Here is a 17,290-nt window from a genome sequence, read left to right as displayed (position 1 = left end):
TGGTCATATAATTAGAATATCATCAAAAAGTTGATTTATTTCAGTAATTCCATTCAAAAAGTGAAACTTGTATAATGTATACATTCATTCCACACAGACTGATATATTTCAAGTGTTCATTCCTTTTAATTTTGATGATTATAACTGACAGCTAATGAAAACCCCAAAATCAGTATCTCAGAATATTAGAATATTGTGAGAAGGTTCAATATTGAAGACACCTGGTGCCACACTTTAATCAGCTAATTAACTCAAAACACCTGCAAAGGCCTTCAAATGGTCTCTCAGTCTAGTTCTGTAGGCTACACAATCATGGGGAAGACTGCTGACTTGACAGCTGTCCAAAAGACGACCATTGGCACCTTGCACAAGGAGGGCAAGACACAAAAGGTCATTGCTAAAGAGGCTGGCTGTTCACAGAGCTGTGTCCATGTACATTAATAGAGAGGCGAAGGGAAGGAAAAGGTGTGGTAGAAAAAAGTGTACAAGCACAAGGGGATAACCACACCCTGGAGAGGATTGTGAAACAAAACCCATTCAAAAATGTGGGGGAGATTCACAAAGAGTGGACTGCAGTTGGAGTCAGTGCTTGAAGAACCACCACGCACAGACGTATGCAAGACATGGGTTTCAGCTGTCGCATTCCTTGTGTCAAGCCACTCTTGAACAAGACACAGCGTCAGAAGCGTCTCGCCTGGGCTAAAGACAAAAAGTGCTGGACTGCTGCTGAGTGGTCCAAAGTTATGTTCTCTGATGAAAGTAAATTTTGCATTTCCTTTGGAAATCAAGGTCCCAGAGTCTGGAGGAAAGAGGAGAGGCACAGAATCCACGTTGCTTGAAGTCCAGTGTAAAGTTTCCACAGTCAGTGATGGTTTGGTGCCATGTCATCTACAGGTGACACAGGTGTTGGTCCACTGTATTTTCTGAGTTCCAAGGTCAACGCAGCCGTCTACTAGGAAGTTTTAGAGCACAACATCCTTCTTGCTGCTGACCAACTTTATGGAGATGCAGATTTCATTTTCCAACAGGACTTGGCACCTGCACACAGTGCCAAAGCTACCAGTACCTGGTTTAAGGACCATGGTATCCCTGTTCTTAATTGGCCAGCAAACTCGCCTGACCTTAACCCAATAGAAAATCTATGGGGTATTGTGAAGAGGAAGATGCGATACGCCAGACCCAACAATGCAGAAGAGCTGAAGGCCACTATCAGAGCAACCTGGGCTCTCATAACACCTGAGCAGTGCCACAGACTGATCGACTCCATGCCACGCCGGATTGCTACAGTAATTCAGGCAAAAGGAGCCCCAACTAAGTATTGAGTGCTGTACATGCTCATACTTTTCATGTTCATGTTCAGTTGTCAGTTTTAATCATCACAATTAAATGAAATAAACATTTGAAATATATCAGTCCGTCTGTAATGAATGAATATAATATCCAAATTTCACTTTTTGAATGGAATTACTGAAATAAATCCACTTTTTGATGATATTCTAATTGTATGACCAGCACCTGTATTTATTAAGAAATGATATTTACTTAATTATTCAGTAAAACCATATGTTATAGTGACTTGGCCACTGACAGATAACATGGAAAATATAAGCCAAGAGTGTGTAACATTGTCACTGTTTCTGAATCACAGTCCATCATAAACCACACATTGGATAAAGTTTATACAAACATTGACAAGGGAAATACATTAATTCTCTGTGACTATGGACCATCGCCAAAACTGCCCGCCAACAATAATATCTGGCCCGCTGCCAGATTAGGGTGCTTTGATAGTGGCAAAAAATATAAATAAATAAATACTTTGAAAGCGATGCTGAAATAGATCTCAGTCATGACAGCAACATTTACTCAAATAATGACTTCCTCTTTAGTGGCTTTGACTACAAAATAAAAGCATAAGAAGCTTGTTTACTGTAATGCTTTATTTGGAGTTGAACTGAGCTTTTACTAAAATTCTGAACGACATTAAAAGAGTCTGTAGCCTGCTTGACACTCCTCTGAAAGAGCTGTCAGAAAACGTGATTCCCCTAAATGTCCTCTGCCTGGAGATACTGGGTTATGAAAAAGCGTCCGTAGGTTGAAACATCAAACATCAAAACAAAAAAAAAGTGCAGCACATGCCGTGATCTGAGAAAAATTTGCTGCAGAATCCATTTGTTGAAGAGAGAGAGAAAAAAAAAACTTATCTTGATTGGTTAGCTAACCAGACAACATCTTAATGAAAGTCAGTATTATGGGTTATATTCTCATCCAACATCTAATGGTTGAAAATATTGCTCCAGTGCAAAACGTATTTGCAGACCCCTGCGGTATATTATTACTACTTCTTCTTCTTCTTCTTCTAACATACGCATTCAACATAGTGATAAGTGTCTGCACTGCCTGAATTCTACAAAAACAAGAAGAACGTAGTGACGAAACGAGCTCTGTAGTGCTGTGTGTCCATTTTCAGTTACTGTAGAAATATGACGATGCAGCGTGGCAACGTTATGGAGATATAAATGGCTCTTATATTGCATTTCTGTCCATAGATCCTCAGAAATATTACACACTGGACCTTTAATCTGGTTACTTGCAGAAATTCAATAACATGCCAGAGATACAAAAAAGTCTTTGAGCTAGAGTCCAAGTCAAGTCTCAAGTCTCTGAGCTCGAGTCCAAGTCAAGTCTCAAGTCACTCGTAGTTATAATGAATGTTGTATCACCTGCTGTGTTCAATCCAGGCTGCTTAGAACACCGCATAGCTACAAGGGATTCTGTAACCTGTTTTTCACTTACAGAGCACAACCATGTAATGTGCAATGCAATTAATGACCGCTTATTAACTACTGTAAGTCAACACCAACCGCAGGCTCTCAAACCCAGTGTAACGTTACCTAAATTGAACTGTAATGTTACATTATGAACAATAAACCTGTAACCTGTTTTTCACTAACAGAGCACAACCATGTAGCCTAATGTCTTCAACCAATTACAGCTTATTAACTACTTTAAGTCAACACACCCCCCAGACTCTCAAACCAGTGTAACATTATAACTAAATAAAACTGTAATGTTACATGATCAACAATAAACCTGTAACCTGTTTGCAGCCAACGTCAATAATTAACATGATGGCAGCCAGTGGGACGTAAATGATAACAACCACCATAGTTTGGCCAGTAAAAAAACACTCGTTCATCTTTTCATAATGTGAAAAGATAACCTCCCGTAGGTCGTAGCTAAAGCAAGAAGCAAGCTAACGTTAGATGACCAGTGCTGAGCTAAAACATGTTTTCTCACCTATTTTGCATTCAGCACTTCTTTTGTTTGGGCCTTGTTGTATGAAGTTTAAAGCCAAAGTTTATGATGAATGGCACAGCAGCTACCGGTGTTTGTTGTCCTCACTCACTTTTGGCCACGCGCAGCAGCTACGTAGTAACTTATGTGTTACGTAGGTAGGTTATAGGTAACGCAAGGAGGGGGATAACAGCAAGCTCATAAGATGTTTCCTAAAAATAGACATTGTTCACGGGTCCCGCACCTTGAGTCTGAGTCAAGTCTGAAGTCTTTTGAGTACGAGTCTCAAATCAAGTCTAAAGGTACTGTGTGGGCGACTTAATTGCGACTTGAGTCCGAGTCTCAAACTCAGGTCCCCATCTCTGCTACATGCATACACATGCATAAGGGTGATTTTAGAAGACTATTGCTTGCATGTACTCTGAAGCTCAGACGTATGTATAAAATTAGTCATTAAAAATCATAAGATAAGATCATAAAAATTCATGAGATAAGATATCCATCAGGAAGGATCACTAGCCATGTGTACATTACCATTTTAATTATGTGGTGAGATGCATGCAGCGTTCATATTGTATGATGTGTTGAGTTACTGTTTATGTGCTTCTCAACATACAGATGCGTTTTACACTGCCACATTCAGATATACCACACCTACTGAATGAGCTTCTCCCTTATTTGTCACCTCTCCCTTTTATCCTCCACCCCGTGACAGCACTGAGAGCGGTGCAGCACACAAAGCTGCTCACGCTCGTATCTCATTTCTCTGGGAATGATATTCAGTTCACTGAGATATCTCTGTTACACAGGCACCAGCGTCAGAGCGGACTTATTGCAGAAATAGATGCATCATGCCCTCGCCCACCCTCCAAAAACATCCATCCAACACCACCATCACACTTCAGTATGAAGCAACAGCTGACACCAAATAGATACAGCTAGCAGGAGCTCGTTATTGTGGAGTGTAGCCATGAGATAGAGGTCACTGTTGCCATGGGGTGGAGAGATGGCGGGAAGGAAATGTTCTGACAGTAAATTACATGCTGGATTCACATATTCTATCAGAGGCCTCTACATGAGGTGGATGTTATATATCACCAATGCAACTTATTAACCTTTTAACCCACATAAATGAAACGCATTAAAGCGTACCATTCAGCAAACTGAAATTACACACCATCTATATCATGTTTTATTTGTGCTGTCTTATTTGATGTAGTGTGTTTACACATAGTATACTGATGTTGCAAATTGTTTTCAATTTTAGGTCTTCTTACAGTAAATTAATCCCACGCATCATGCATCAGTATGGAAATATCTCAGACATCGAATATCACTCCTCACTGCCCATTATCTTATGGATTTTTTTATTTATCTGAGGCTTTTATGATATATTGAAAAAATCACACAAACACCACTATTCACATGACACAGATGCCTTTGACGGACTATTAATCTGGTTGGAGAATGTCTAAAGAGCCAGAATAAATTCACCTCTTACTCCTTCCTATTTATGTGGAGGTGGCTCTACCATTTTTAGGATTTACTTTGAAACTCCAGCTTCTAAAAAAAAGAGGCTTGAAGGTGAGGTCCATCCCAGGGCAAGCTGCCAAGTAATAACTTCTCTAATCGCTTATGCCTCATGCCCATATTTCTACCAAAAAAATCCATCACAAAGACAGCCAGTCACCCTTATTTGGAATAAGTGCAGGAGACAGCTGCTGTACAGTATCATCACCTCATTAACCCTGCGTCTGGATAGCAGCAAATTAGAAGTTTTTACATGCTCTTGACCCTCTTTTTCCTCCCCTTGTCTGTTTCTCTCCGACCACAACCGTTTCTCTCTCTCCTGCTGTCTGTCACTGTCCCTTAGCACAAAATAAAAGCAAATTGCTTATCATTGACATAACAGGGCTGTTTTCACTCATGAAAGACGTTGGACAAATGTCATTCAGGTCAGCAGCTCCCGCTGGTAATCAAGCTGGGACAGTGATTAGGTGAAATTAATCACGGGCCTCCGTCGCTCATGGCTGACAGCCTGGGAGCCTGATAGGTGTTCTCTTCCCAGGTGACTTTGGCAGATCAGGTGGAGAGAGTGAAAGACATCAAAGCCAAGAAAAAATAGAAAAAGAAACTTGCATTAGATTAGCACCCGAGAGACACCCAAAGAAAGGCGCATGTGGATCTGTACAAGGATGTTGGTGTCTGTGTGTGTGTGTGTGTGTCAGAGAGAGGCTGGGTATGTGTAGGTGAGGTAATGTGTGTGAGTTTTTCTGCAGGTGTCTGCTTTTTAGGGGCGGGGGTTGGGGGACATGAAAGGAAGGAGCTAAGGTTTGATGTGATAATGAAGCACTTTCTTTAATCTTCATCTTCTCTTTTATCCAAACCACTCACTTGTGCCTATTTGTCCAACAAATGTTTTGGTAGGCCCATAAAGTAGAAACCAGCGCTATTCAAACGGGAATATCGACATCTTCAGGTTTTGTTTCTCTCACTTGAGAGAATAAAAAGATTGGTGGTAAACTGAATGTTATACCTTTTTTTTTTCTCTGCTGGTCCTGCAAGACCTCGTCTGACTCACCCACGCAACACCTCTGCCGTTTGCACATTCGTGTGTCATGCGGCCCCACCCCCATGTCTTAATATCAGAGAAACCCAGAGCTTTAAGAGTTGTCATGGTTGTTGGGAGTGAGCAGGAGTGATGCTAAGGTTAGCTCGCTGGAGCGTTTAGCTGTACATGGGCAGATTTACCGGCCTGTGAACCCATAAACCTGCAATTACAAACCCTAACAACTCTGGCGCAGGCGGCCTCGACACCGCAGTTTTCCTGTGGGCTCTGGGATTTAAGCTTCACAATCAGTCAAGCATGACTTCAGAAGCTAATTGCACAAGAGTGACACACACACACACACACACACACACACACACACACACAACATCCTTTTGGGAGAAAGACTGATGGTGGAGGTGGAATTTTGTTTGAAATTCATCAAATTTTAATCCAGTGCGTACATTTCCATATTTCCATATTTATCTCTTTGCGCTCCTAGCATCCACTTCCTCTCTGCATATCATTTCGGTCCTATTAATAGCTCAAACCTCTCCTTGCCTAATACACAAACATACAGAAACACGTGCTAACACTCTTGTCACCACAAGGGGGACAAAAAAGGGGAAAAAAGACAACTTCCTATCAGGTCTGGCGTTCAAAGACATGTGTATCAAGGTAGATGGGGCTGTCAATGAAGCGCTCCATTTCTGCCAGTTGGTAAATTGACTGTTTGAAGCAGGAAACAGATGAGGCAGACGTTTGGTAAGATATAGGATTCATACTCTCCTCCTTCTCTCTATAATGAATCAGTGTATTTACTTAGAGCAATCTGCTCCTCTAAAATGGCTCTGCAATCGCTCTGTCTTCTCCGCAGCGTTGTCACCCCCTCCCCTGTTTTTCCCCAACCCCCCCAAAGGTAATTGCTCTTACCTGAGACACTGTAATGGATCCTGGATGAAGTATTGACCGCTGCTAGATTTTGATTAAGGGGCTGTAGGGCAGAACATGTCTTTAATGAAACTGAGGAATCAGCATTCTCTGGCTGGTGCGTTGAGGCTGAATGCTGTGCAGTGTGGCCCACAGGCACCTTGATTAGGACCTGATCCTCAGCAAATCCAGGGGTGGGCCACAGCTACTGAATTAAAAGCGATGAATTCATCCATTAATAATACCTGAGGTGTGTGTAGTTTTTCTCTGGAGGCTTATCATCGTTAATGATTTGAGAATTCATTTACTGTAAGCTGCTTGCACTCTCTCACTCACATATTCACACACACTGGCTCTCTCAATCACTCAATCATCCACCTTGTTGCTCACTCACTGATACTCTAACTCACTCATTAATACACTCAATCACTTTCCTATTTATATGTAAAAGGTCAGCCTTTATCAGTTTGAATTTTATCATGGGGGATAACTTGCATTAGCTTCTCTCATCCTCTCCCTTAAATTGCCTTTTTGCTCGTGTTAAAAACTGATTGCATCTCAGACGGAGATGAAAGGGAAACAGCTAGCTCCCCACGTTCTTTGAGCGTGCAAATGTACATAATCTAAAAGGCAAGTATTAGCATGCTAAAAGACACCACAGCTATGATGAACACCATTTGCCAAGGCTTAATGCGATAGCCGGGTAAGATGATTAACTTTGAATCCATTTAATCAACCGCTTTCTCAAATAACCAGCGTTGGGGTAAAACTTCCCTCAGACTGTTGGGAAATGGGTAGCGTAACAGATGTGTCAAATCAGAGAGTGCCTAAATCAGAGCGGAGGTCAGCAATATAATATTCTTTGAAGTGATAGACATCAAACATCATTTTGTGCACAGTATATGTCATCTCCTCTCATTCTGAAGCTCACGATTTAGTGGGACTTGGAACACACATCAGCTCTCTCATTGACTGGGAAGTCAGTGTGCCCTTGGGCTGCATCCTATTGACTTAAGTAGTTCAAGTTTCACACATTGACCCCTGTGTGCATCCTGATAACTGGCTCTCGTAAAGCAATGAGAATTCTGACCCTTTCGTCTGACCTTTAACCACAATCAACATACACAGATTGTGAGGGAGATTCTATGAGTGTATACTGATGATATAAAGATTTACTCGATTTGTTCTACTACAGCTAGGCAAATATATATTTACACTTGAAACACATGATTGATCGCTCCCAGAAGTCTTCGACTCATTAGTCAATTGAACAACTCATGGGAAAGTGTTTATTGATAGCTTCCTCCTCTCTTGTGTGCCCCTCTCACAGACCTTGATGACCCGGTGGTGACGGTGCACCAGAGCATAGGAGAAGCTAAAGAACAGTTCTACTATGAAAGGACTGTGTTTCTGCGCTGTGTGGCCAATTCCAACCCGCCTGTCCGCTACAGTTGGCATCGTGGGAGAGAGGTCCTGACGCAGGGTTCGGACAAGGGAGTGGAGATCTATGAGCCGTTTTTCACACAGGTAAGACAGAGGAAACATGAGAATAGCAGATGCAAAGAAAGATGCATTGTTTATTCAGTAAATACCACATGGGTAAAGGCTTAAAGCTGTTGGATATGAAATCTTGTAATGGTGCTTTTGCTGGCTATCATGAAGACACACACCTTTTGCCCCCGTCTGCGCATTACAAAGAAAGGAAAAATTGGCTGAAACAGAATAGAGGATGTGAAACGCTTTTTGAAGGAATAGCAAAATATGTGTTCATCAGGAGCTAAATTTTCTGAATCTCTTTCAGAGTGTGATCTCTCATATTAAGAGATGCTCTCATAACCAGTTGCCACACCCTGCTGTGTAACCAAAATATACGGGAAAAATCCAGCAAACAAGCAGCAGAGCAGCTTTTAGAATGTGTTAACATTATCAAATTCTTATGACACAATGATCTCTCACCATGAGAGGGTGTTTGTAACGATGATTGTGTGTGAAAACAATTTTTGCCATTTACAGTGGATCTGATGATCCAGATGACTGATAACTGCCATTAATATAAATAAAAAGATAAAGTAAATAATTATTACTAGTAACCAATATTCTAATGCATTGTAATATTCTAATGCATAGTAATATTATTACAATGGATATTGGACATTGAGGATCGTGTTCAACATATACTGTGGGCCCTTAAACAGACACTAGAAGTATATAGGTGATGATCTTCATCAACCTCTTTTCATAATACATACACTTTCACTTTCAACACTAAAACTACCCCATGTTGTGCTGAGAGACAGTAAAAGTTTTTCTCATTAACCCAATGCATAGCAATATCAGTTTCACTAACCCAGTTCCACAAAGTTACATGCACATTGAGAAATTACAGACACAGAAAGATTGAGTTCCAGTTCTCTCAACTGAGCGATTGGATTTTCTTTACAATTTGAAAATTGCAAAGCTTTTGTTCTAAAAATGGATCTTGTGCAGCCAACAAAGAACTGATTGAGATTGTTCTGTCACCAGTAAGGGAATTGTAGTTGTTGAATTGAACGAGTTGAATGCGATTTGTATGTTGTACGAGGAAGAGAAAAAGACATGTGAGAGGGGAAAAGAGGCTTAAGAAACAGAGAGAAAAAAGGAAGTGAAATTGATGTTTGGCCAAATGGAGAAAGATGGCTGGGAACTAATGGAGTGAGAGAGACTGAAGAAGCTGCACAACTGGGCCTCATCAGACACTCTTCCCTTCCCCATCCTGCTCTTCATACCTTTTTTCTCGTTCCCTTGCTCCTTCATCCTCCCCTCTATTAAAGCTTTAATTGGGTCTGAAAATTTGAAAGCCAGAGATTATGTTTGTGTGAGTTCAACCTCAAGTAAATCCTTACTAAACTCCTATGAATTTCCTCGTAGAAATGGCTTATAACATTATTTTTCAACAATATGTCTGAGCTTGCCTGAAACATACTCGGGCAATTGAGTTAAAAATTCATAACTGACCAAAATCGAGCCTACAGGGTCAAGTTGAGTCCATTAGAGTGCAGCCAGGCCTCTATTTTGGCCAGGCAGATTTGTGAATTAAGTTCGCCTCTGCACCTTTCTCCCTCCATTACTCTTCATTCCAGCTTCATTCCCTAGCACCTTTTTTAAGTCTGCCAAATATTTTTTATATATTCCCACTGATACTGTAGAAATGCAGAGGTGGCATTTAAAACTCTGTACCAAGAACTGGTTCATAATTAAGTGAGGCCCGGAGCTGTGCTTTTATTGTGCAAACCCTATCCTTTCTGCTGTCTGTTACTTCCTCCTCCACCTCTGTATCCATAATTTCCCCCCCAAAATGCCAGAGAATAGCACAATTATTGAGGGAATAATGGAACCATTTCTCATCTCTCGTCAGATCCTCACCTCTTTAAGAAAGTCAGTATGTTTTGATGATTTTTGATGGGGTTTAATGTTTTCTTGCAGTGTGTTGTTCTGTTTGACCATGTTGTCTAGATCTTGAGAACATAACCATTTAAAGCCGAGTTAGCAACATATTGCTCATCACCCAGCGGAGGCACACATCCCATTCATGTCAATTATGACATTTTTATATCTCTTCTGTTCAGCTTCCTCGCTCGCTCATTTTCTAGGCTCTCGTGTAATCATCTCATTTTCCTGCTGCTATGCTGCTAACATTTTCATCTTTACTGCCATGCATTTGCTGGTTTTGATTCTGTGTTCCCAAAGATGAGCACCTAATTCCTCAAATAAGTTCAAACATGAAAATGAGAAATACTATTTTGAGGTGACAGTGACAATTCACTCCCCCATTATTTCTTTTCCCTTAATTGACCGCCATAAGTCCCGTTCCAGTAGCTCCTGTGTACCCAGTCTTTCCATCAATATGGCCATCAATGCCCCTGTCCAATTCGGTTTAATGTGCTCCCTCCCTGCTGTGAGTAAAGCACGCACTCTGAATATCATGAACCTCATCTCCTGATATCTGCTCCAAAGTAGAGGAGGTGACAGAGAAAGAAAGTGGGGTCCATGGCTAATCTAATACAATTAAGATGTCCATGAGCCTCATGGTAATAAAATGACATTACATGAAAGACGTGAGGCGATTGTCATGTTTTGCGGACTGCCGCAGCGTGTGGCTGACTCATGTTTTAATCTGCCGCCTCTCCCACCAACCCAACACCCACGCATTATAGTCAGCCAGATCAAAGGTTCACATCCTCATCACAGCCTTCTAGGCGGGGCTCATGGTTGACAGGCCAGGCAGGAATCAAACACATTCTCAATGAGATATCGGTTTCTGTGGAGGGATCCCCTACTGAGCCCATCCATATTTCTGTAGCTGAATGGTGAAAATACTGCCGGGCCATTGACTGGAAAGTAATCCACACATTGGAATTGAGCAAATAGACACTTTAATTATCTTGACAAATACCAGCATTTTTTAATTTATTTTTTGATAATGTTCTTGAACTCTGCTACCATTCTTTTCATTTTTGGCTTCATTAAAACTGTATACATATTCATCTCTTTGACCTTTCTTTGGAGCGGTTTGGTCTAAGTCATCTCCTTTCCACTACCTAGTTTCCTGCATTGCTTTTACTTGATTATGTTGATATTTTTGCACACATTTGCATACCAGTGTTGGTTTGATCTGAGCTGCAGGGGGAAACGAAGATTTTGAAGCTGAAGAACCTGCGTCCTCAGGACTACGCCAACTACAGCTGCATCGCCTCTGTCAGAAATGTGTGTGGGATCCCTGACCGCAGTGTTATCTTCAGACTAACCAATAAGACAGGTAAGACTTCTGAATTTCCTGTATTGTCATTTTAGCATAGTATACCAAAAATGGCCGTTTGTGCAGTGATTTTGTTATTATTCTAAGTAGATTGCAATATGAAAACGGCAAATTCTAGAAAGGTATCTTAATAAACGTAGGACAGACATGGAAATAGACATGAATTTGTGCGCAGTCTCTCAACTGACATATGCTGCCAAAGTTGTCCATCTTCTGCCAATCTTTCTAAGACTCCACATAATCTTCCTCGACAGCCTCACCGTCCATCAAGCTTCTGGTGGAGGATCCCATTGTGGTGAATCCTGGCCAGACGGTATCCTTGGTGTGCATCACCACAGGCGGAGAGCCGCCCCCACTTCTCACCTGGGTCAGCAGTAATGACAGTTTGCCGCAGAGGAGCGTGGTGAAAGGGGGCACACTCACGCTTCCAGCCATCACCTCTGATGAGGCGGGGGTCTACAGCTGCGTGGCCAGCAACAACGTGGGCAACCCAGCCAAGAAGTCTACCACCATTGTGGTGCGAGGTGAGACGGCGTGACTGCGATATAATTATGAAATAAAGTATCATATGAATGAATAGAATATATAAATTGTATAATTGGGAAATTATGTGATAAATTATTAAAACTCAGCACAATAGCCTATTCTGAAATGGTATTGTTCACCAGTACCTGTCCCATTAGCAAGGTCAGCAACTGTAAACTAACTAGTTAGCTGCTGCTGGCTGCAACAACCAAAAAAGGAACACTCCTCGTGTTTTTGCCCTTCTCAGCTCTTCAGCTGCCAGAATATCTCTAAATTAACCACCTAGCCGCTGCTGCTCACATTGACTCTTCACTTTGATGCTGAATAATATCAGAGATGTTTTATGGAGGAGACACGCCACTCAGTCAAATCCTCAATATAACTCTATGGGGAAAGCCTGTAACGGCAAAGATGGCGGTTATGGCCCCTCCCGCTAGAAAGCTTATCGTCTGCTTTTAACAGGCAAAGCGTTCATTCAGATAGGAGCCTTGTCTTGTTCGTCCCAAATAGCTGCCCAAAGGCATTGCTAAGATGGCATCCCGAGTGGCATGACTTGCAAGGACTTTGGTAATAATCTAAGCCCCCAAGGCAACCCAGCTTGTTAGCTTCTAGTTACATAGCATGTGCAGCTGTGTTAAGCTAAACATGAAGAAGAGGTTGGTTATTATGTCTGTGTTCTGTCTGTATATACAGAAGGAGACTGTAGTTAGTTGATTCAGAGTTGCTTTGACATTGTTGCTGCTCTAGCTAACAGCTAGCTGACTAAATAAGCCATTGCTGATCTTGCTAAAAGAGGCTGAGGGTATGTGTTTCACATGAAATAAAAGTATCATTGGGGAAAATGCCATTACACTGTGAATAAAAGCAGACGTTTGAAAAAGGGAATCTTGAAACAGGAATTTAAATTAAAATGTTTATTAGTTTTGATTAAACATTGCATCCATATTGCAATGTATTTGTTTAAAGTTTGTTAATATAGATTTATTAAAGTCTTGTAAAGGATTTATTTGATTATGTCCTTCTGATATGAAGTATGCAGATATGAAGTACGCTCTTACAGTTTGACCTTACAAACACACAGAGCATTAGATCTCACTATCACTATTACTGCTTAGGTTACTTAAAGACAGTCAAGGACAAAATACACTGATTCAAACAGTGGCTGAAGAGCATCTGATCATTCTGTAGCTCATTCAGAGTATCACTTTTTGCATGCTATCATAGTATTGAAGTATACTTTTACATATTATCAGCCATGTGTCTATGTACAGTAAGATGCAAAAAATAAAAAATAAAATAAAGACTTTAAAGGTTAATACTAAATCCAGGCAATTTTACCACCTGCAAAGAAGAGCTGTTTTGATATGAGACATACACAGACGCAGATGCTTAAATCGAGTGCTATCACTAAGCTCGAGGATTAAGGGGGGTGTGTGACTAGGCTTTCATCTGTGACATAACAGAGGATCCCAATGCCCTGAATGTGAAACTGCGGGATCCTCTTGCAGGTGAATAAAAAGATGCATTAATTTGTAGAAGCCTTGCAAACACAGCAGCATTCGTGGGATGATCCAAATGTGAATTTTAACTTTCTAGAGGACATCGTACACATACAAAGGGGACACATGTGAACCAGAGTTTAGCAGATTGGCTAAGAAAGTTTCTCACAGAGTTTTCTCCTTTCATCTCAGAGATTATGCCACAGCTCCATCATCAGGCCGCCTCTGTGCTCAGCCTTTTTGGAAGCATTTATTTATGCTCCCTGGGATGACAATCAAGTCATCAACAAATCATTTCTGATGGCCCCCCTTGACAGATAAACCTCTTCTCTGTATTGTGAAAGTGCTTATATAGTTGAATACTTAAGACTTGAGAAGCTTACATCAAAGAGAAATTGTCAGGTGACCTGTGGCAGCAAATAAGTCACTGTGGGCAAACGCTGCAATAAATATTGTGCTCTGTTTGCTGTGTCATATATGTCTGGAGCTGACATTTGGGATCTTGGTAAAATATCATCAGAAAATTCACACTCTTCCTTAGATACATTGTGTATGATATTTGACTGCACACATGTTTCTGTTATGTTTTAAAGGTGCAATGTGTAATTTCTGGCCGCTTGCTCCAAAATAAATAGGAGGCAGCATTTCACCTCCTCCTCCTCCGCCAGGCTGCTCTCTAAGCGATTCTGCTCCTCTGCTCTTTTCTAATCGCACGTTACGTTAAAGCTTATCTTTATAATAACCTCACAAATTACATTTTTTATGTCTTCCTGGATTAGCGGGGCATCGCTTCTTCTACAACAATAAAGTTAAAAGGACCATTGCCTTGTGTGATGATCTGTGTGTGTGTGCTCCTCTCTGTCACTCAACTGACAAATATGTGGAATAAATAGGGAATTTAAAAAAAAAAAAAAACAGCAGCTATTTCTTATAATTATAGTTGGGATTTTGATATTTCATCATATGGGGGGAAAATATTGGGGGAGGAGAACAGCGGTGAGAAAGCCCCTTCACATTCCAGGGCGTGAAATACAAACATAACCAAGTACAACAACAACAAAAAAAACGTTACATTACTGGCTGCCCACTTGGCGGCCAGTGACAACGTCGCATTACTCAGCAGGGGCATTAATATCACCGTCAACATCCAACCCTGCTTTCAAGAGAACAAAATCTGAAATTACAGAATCATTCCATGACTAGCATCCACCTTCGGAGAGACAGAATTGATCACTCCACCCATGTAACGAGCATCTGTGGTTTAAGCAAATTAACATGATACAGGGGAGTAGGTCTCCTCCGATTAGGAATAGAAACTTAGTAGTTAAGTTTCTGTGTTTGACGCCCTGGGATGAGAACGTGTTGGATGAGAGGAATAGAGCACCCTAAAGTGCTAGCAAAAGCTAGAAAATTTATTATTTCATCAGAATCAGATCATTTGTATAGTTTATAGTAGATTATCAGGGTGTTTTCTTGCCAGCTCGCTCTGTCTGAACAGCCCAATTGGTTATCTATGGAAGATTTTATTGGACTTTAATATTTGTAACCCACAGAAAACAATCCACAAATGTGTAGTATGATGCACAAATATTTCACTCTCTACAAATGTGTATTTTTACATTATTAAAAATACAGAGTGACTTCTACACACAAAACAGTTTTTGCAATTTATCGTTCATGTTACATTTGTAACTTCCTTTTTGCACATTTGCGGAATCTTACACACAGTACACATTTGTGGATTGTTTTCTGTGGGTTACAAATATTAAAGTCCAGTAAGATCTTCCATAGTTATCATAAGGGGATCCCGCGTCCTGTCTGTCCCTGGACAGTGACTATTTCACACCCAGTGTTGGGCAGTTGCGTCACTCCAAGAAGCTCCGTTACTAGTTTAACTACATTTCTCAGTAGCTTGGTGTTAGTGTCGCTATTTTCTGAATCAAATAGCTTTTCAGTAACAAAGCTCTTTTATTGGCCGAGTAGCGGGGTAGCTTCCCTACATGCTACATTTCCCAAGCATTTCTGAAGGATAAGTCTCTGAAGACTGAAGAAGTCCTTTGGATGAGGTACGAAACGTCTTCCAGTATCTTCAACCAAGTCCAGTTGCCCTTGACTTTAACCTTCGTTGGATTTCTATTGTGATAGTTATTGGAACCTCTTGTGAGAAGGATCAGGGTCCAGCCTAGACATCTCTTCCTCTAGTGAGGAGGAAACTTTGACATGTAGTGGTAGAAACCTGTTTTCATGAGATGAGATCTCTGTCACACACACAGTTTGGAGCAGGTTTTTAGTGTTTCTTCTTCTGCTACTGTGGAATGAAGTTAGTTCAATAATAACTAGGCCTATACTGTGTGTGTGAGTGTGTGTGTGTGTGTGTGTGTGTGTGTGTATATATATATTAAAAGTAGCTTAGATGTAACTAAGCTACTTTTGCCACGTTGCTGTAGCTAAGCTTGCTACATTTCACTGGGGATAGCTTCTGTGTAGTGAAGCTTCATTTAATGGAGAGTAGCTAGTAGCTTAGCTCACTACATTTCCCAAGTAGCTTGCCCAACACTGTTCACACCCAGTCTGCCCAGTCAGACGGAAGATCGAGCGGCTTGTAGCTGGTTAGTGTGCTAACTTCAGTAGATGTTTCTGTAACACAACACATAGATGTCTTTGACATTACGTTGGAACTGTTACTTCTTCACATTATGTTGGTAATGTTAGTTCATTCTTTAAATGTTTTAAACTATAATTCTGGGAAGATCTCGCAAATTGTACCTTTAATACTGCAGAGCATTGAATGTACTATGTACCTGTACTAGTTAAACTAGTTAAAATTTTTCTTGACTAAATGTCATGCAGGATACAGCCATTGATTTGTTATGCAGTGCAGGGCTTTTTGAAAAAAACAGTAGCAGGCTCCTACAGTTTGACTCCATTAATCCAGATACCAAAGCCCTATAAATCATATTAGTTCCCTAACAATGCCCTAATCATATTACTGTTAGCTCTTAAGTTTTTGCATACTGGATTCAACACATCCTTCATGCTTCACAGTAAACACCCATTGTGGAGAAATGAGCATTGATCAGTAGACTTGTATATTCTCCTAAAGCTTAAAAGCCGTCACTGAGTGACATCTGTGTGACTCAATAATTTACTGTAGATGTTTACAAAAGGCAATGATGGAGAGGGCTACATAAATTATAGAGTGAAAATACTTTCAGTCCTGAGTAAATCAAGTCAGTGAGTCATCACACATCATAGTGTGAATTTGGGGTTAAAACAAAAGAAAACCAAAACACTCTAAACCTAAATAGGGAGATGCTTAAATGACACAATTAATGTGTGACATGTGTAATATTTGACAAAGCAAATTAAGGACCAATACAAACAGAGAATGAATCAGGAAACATGAGACATGAGACTGATGAACAGTCACTCTTGTCATTTGTGGTGTCAGTAGTTATGGATGGTCCCTTAAGATCAGAGTGAGTGGTGTAAATGGCATCTAATCAACACAAAAAGTACAAATCAGCATGCTTAAATGTCATGTCAGTTTAGCTTGAACATTGAGAGATATTGATCAACAAAAGCCAATTAAAAAGGAAGACAATCTTAAATCACATAACAATTTAATGGGAAACTGATTTCTAACAGAACATCACTGATGTCAAAATTAATTTGGACGAAGCGCTATAGATGCTG

At 40.6% G+C, this 17,290-nt stretch overlaps 1 protein-coding gene across 6 annotated transcripts in view; it reads left to right on the top strand.

The window, feature by feature from the left end:
• The window catches only part of mdga2a (MAM domain containing glycosylphosphatidylinositol anchor 2a), a 216,447-nt gene that overhangs the window by 119,229 nt on the left and 79,928 nt on the right, over positions 1 to 17,290 (top strand). For 4 of the 6 annotated variants that reach the window (XM_046060079.1, XM_046060082.1, XM_046060078.1 and 1 more), the window contains exons 4-6: positions 8,106 to 8,302; positions 11,435 to 11,570; positions 11,825 to 12,094. In XM_046060079.1, the coding sequence (XP_045916035.1) occupies positions 8,106 to 8,302; positions 11,435 to 11,570; positions 11,825 to 12,094 (603 nt within the window). The remainder of the gene's footprint in view (positions 1 to 8,105; positions 8,303 to 11,434; positions 11,571 to 11,824; positions 12,095 to 17,290) is intronic. The other 2 variants (XM_046060081.1, XM_046060080.1) reach the window with 1 other exon arrangement.

The sequence above is a fragment of the Micropterus dolomieu genome, linkage group LG10 (assembly GCF_021292245.1).
Source record: "Micropterus dolomieu isolate WLL.071019.BEF.003 ecotype Adirondacks linkage group LG10, ASM2129224v1, whole genome shotgun sequence".
NCBI classification, from domain to species: domain Eukaryota; kingdom Metazoa; phylum Chordata; class Actinopteri; order Centrarchiformes; family Centrarchidae; genus Micropterus; species Micropterus dolomieu.
This window is presented reverse-complemented; position numbering and strand designations above follow the sequence as displayed.